Source organism: Microtus ochrogaster, chromosome 6, assembly GCF_000317375.1.
Source record: "Microtus ochrogaster isolate Prairie Vole_2 chromosome 6, MicOch1.0, whole genome shotgun sequence".
NCBI lineage: Eukaryota > Metazoa > Chordata > Mammalia > Rodentia > Cricetidae > Microtus > Microtus ochrogaster.
This window is the reverse complement of record NC_022013.1, coordinates 82,108,661-82,110,923: the sequence shown is the minus strand read 5'-3', so window position 1 is coordinate 82,110,923 and position 2,263 is coordinate 82,108,661. Positions and strand designations below refer to the sequence as shown.

Sequence of the window (2,263 nt, the reverse complement as noted above, 5' to 3'; positions counted from 1 at the left end):
CCCCCCCCCCCCGCTTTAACTGATCCTCCTGTCCCCACCTCCTAAATTCTGGGATTATAGACTATAATCTATAGATTATAGATTATACATTACTATGCACCTGGTTTTATGTGGTGTTTTGGGTAGAACCCAGGGCTCGCAGAGCACCCAGCTGCTCTAGGGTACTCTCTAGATCCTGAACTGGATTCAGGATAACTAAAGTGGCCTGGGAGGATCAAGAGTATGGGAGCAGGGCACGAATGCCCAGTTCTAACAGGAGTCTAGATTTCCTCTAGGTTCCCCGGAAAGTCAAGGCCAGCCAGGCGGAATTCCACTGGAGATTGAAACCACCCGGGAACTGGGAGGGCATAAGGGCAGAGATCCTGAGGGTTGGCCTAAGAACATTTGGGAGTGGGACAGAGGTTCCCAGGTGAGGACTCTGAGCTAGCGAAATAATGAATAACAGGCTCCATAAGCCTTTCAATTCTTTGTTAAGTTACCTGGGGAAATACTGGGGAGCAGGGAGGGGTACGCTAGCTACACTTTGAGAAATAAACAAGATCCAAGCTGGATAAAACCAACCATCACAGGTACTTGTGACCACCTATGTAAGCCAGCGCCAGGCTGTGCCCACCCTTTCCTTCCCAAAGCAGTCGGAAGTCTTCTACCCTACTCGGATACTGACCCGCACAGCAGACCCATGTCCCCTCCCTCCATCTTAACACTAGAGTGCAATAAAAGTTTCACCCCAGTGTCCCCGTGTCCCCGAGGCTTTGTGAAGACAAAGGCGGCCTCCTGGGCGTGCCCGCTACTGGGATGTGGGGTCCTGTCCTGCCAAGCGCTCTGGGCTATCTGGGGGCAGGTCTACTGGGTGGGCCACAGCCTGCATCTGCAGTCCCCTTAGCAGCAATCGCGGAGCACAACCAAGCTAGCACTACCGAGCCCGGGAGCCTCGGGTCTTGGCTTGTAGCCTTCCACTGCAGCCCTTCCCTGCCCCACCCGGTCTCCGGGTGCTTCCTACCGTGGGCCGCTTCCATTCGATGCCCCGAGTTTTGCTGGAGTAGGGCCCCAACTCCTTGTATCCCAGAGAGGACGGCAGGGCGGGGAAGGAAGGATCCTGGAAGAGCGCCCCGGCCTCCAGGCATTCGTTCCGCAGCGTCTCGTAGTCCTGGTTGAGGTACTTGACGGCTCTCTCGTGCGATCCCAGCCCCTCGGCCGCCTCGCGGTCCTTGGCTAGTTTGATTGCGATGCCCGCCATGGTACCGATCGGGCTGGCTCACTGCACAGGGAGAGGGGTCGCGGAGACGCTGGGCGCTGCACTCGGCTGGGGTGCGGCCGGGCCCGGGGCGCTGCAGCGGATTGCGGGAGCCGCTGCTGCAGGCGATGATTCACCGGCTGGAAGAGCCTGGGCCGCGGGGTGTGGCCTCTGCCTCTCCCGGCCTGCTCGTCGCCTAGCCCAGGACGCGGTCAGCCGGCGACCTGCACAGCGCCAGCCCGACCGTGGAGGACTGCGGGGCCGCTGCTGCCACCTTCGGACGGTTCCCGGGATGGCGCGACCCGGTGGTGGGGAATGCTCGCAAATTGGGATGGGAAAGTTGGGACTCAAACCCCAGAGTGTCGGTCGCGAGGAATGCCGGGCGAAACTCAGCAATGACTGTCCAGGAAACAGGATGAGTCAGTCGCAGTGTGAGCGTAGAGACTAACTCCAGTTGCCACTCACCGGCCCAAGATCGTAATAACTCTGCAGACTCTGGACAAGTGCGTCAATACCTGAAATTTTATGAGAAGTGGCTGCCGGCGTGTTCATCTTACAGAAGAGAAACTGAGTCCCATAGAAGCTCAATGATGTAACCCCAAGGGTTAAAGCTAGTCACAGGCAGAGCAGGGTCCCTGCGATTAGCGGACAGTTACTTGTGCACAAGTTGGTTTGTACAATTTGTCAAAAAACAGCCATCCGGGTTAAATCTGAGTTTTAAGTAAAGGAAAAAAAAGTGTGGTTTTAGTATGTGTAGCCCTCAAATACCACCCGAGACCAACCTATACTACAACAACTGTGTGAAGCGTATCTAAAACTCAAATTTACCTGGGAGGATTTATTGAGATAACACTGAGAGAACATTTAGAAGAGAGCCAGTGTTGGTGACTGCTGCCACCACTCTGTCAAGAGAGAATTTCTGAGCTGCAGTTCACGTACAGAGAACTTCTGGAATGAATATGGGGAGGGCTTAGTTTCTGCCTGTGCTATGAATGGTTTCCAGTAGGGGTCCTCAAGGGGAGGCAGCCC

General features: G+C 55.6%; 1 protein-coding gene across 1 annotated transcript in view; it reads right to left on the bottom strand.

Annotated features, from left to right (window-relative positions):
- Nucleotides 1-1,386, bottom strand: part of Capn2 (calpain 2) — a 56,224-nt gene extending 54,838 nt beyond the window's left edge. Inside the window, exon 1 of the mRNA XM_005348932.3 lies at nt 1,001-1,386. Coding sequence (XP_005348989.1) covers nt 1,001-1,237 — 237 coding nt within the window. The 5' untranslated portion in view covers nt 1,238-1,386. The remainder of the gene's footprint in view (nt 1-1,000) is intronic.
- Nucleotides 1,387-2,263: the final 877 nt, after the last annotated feature.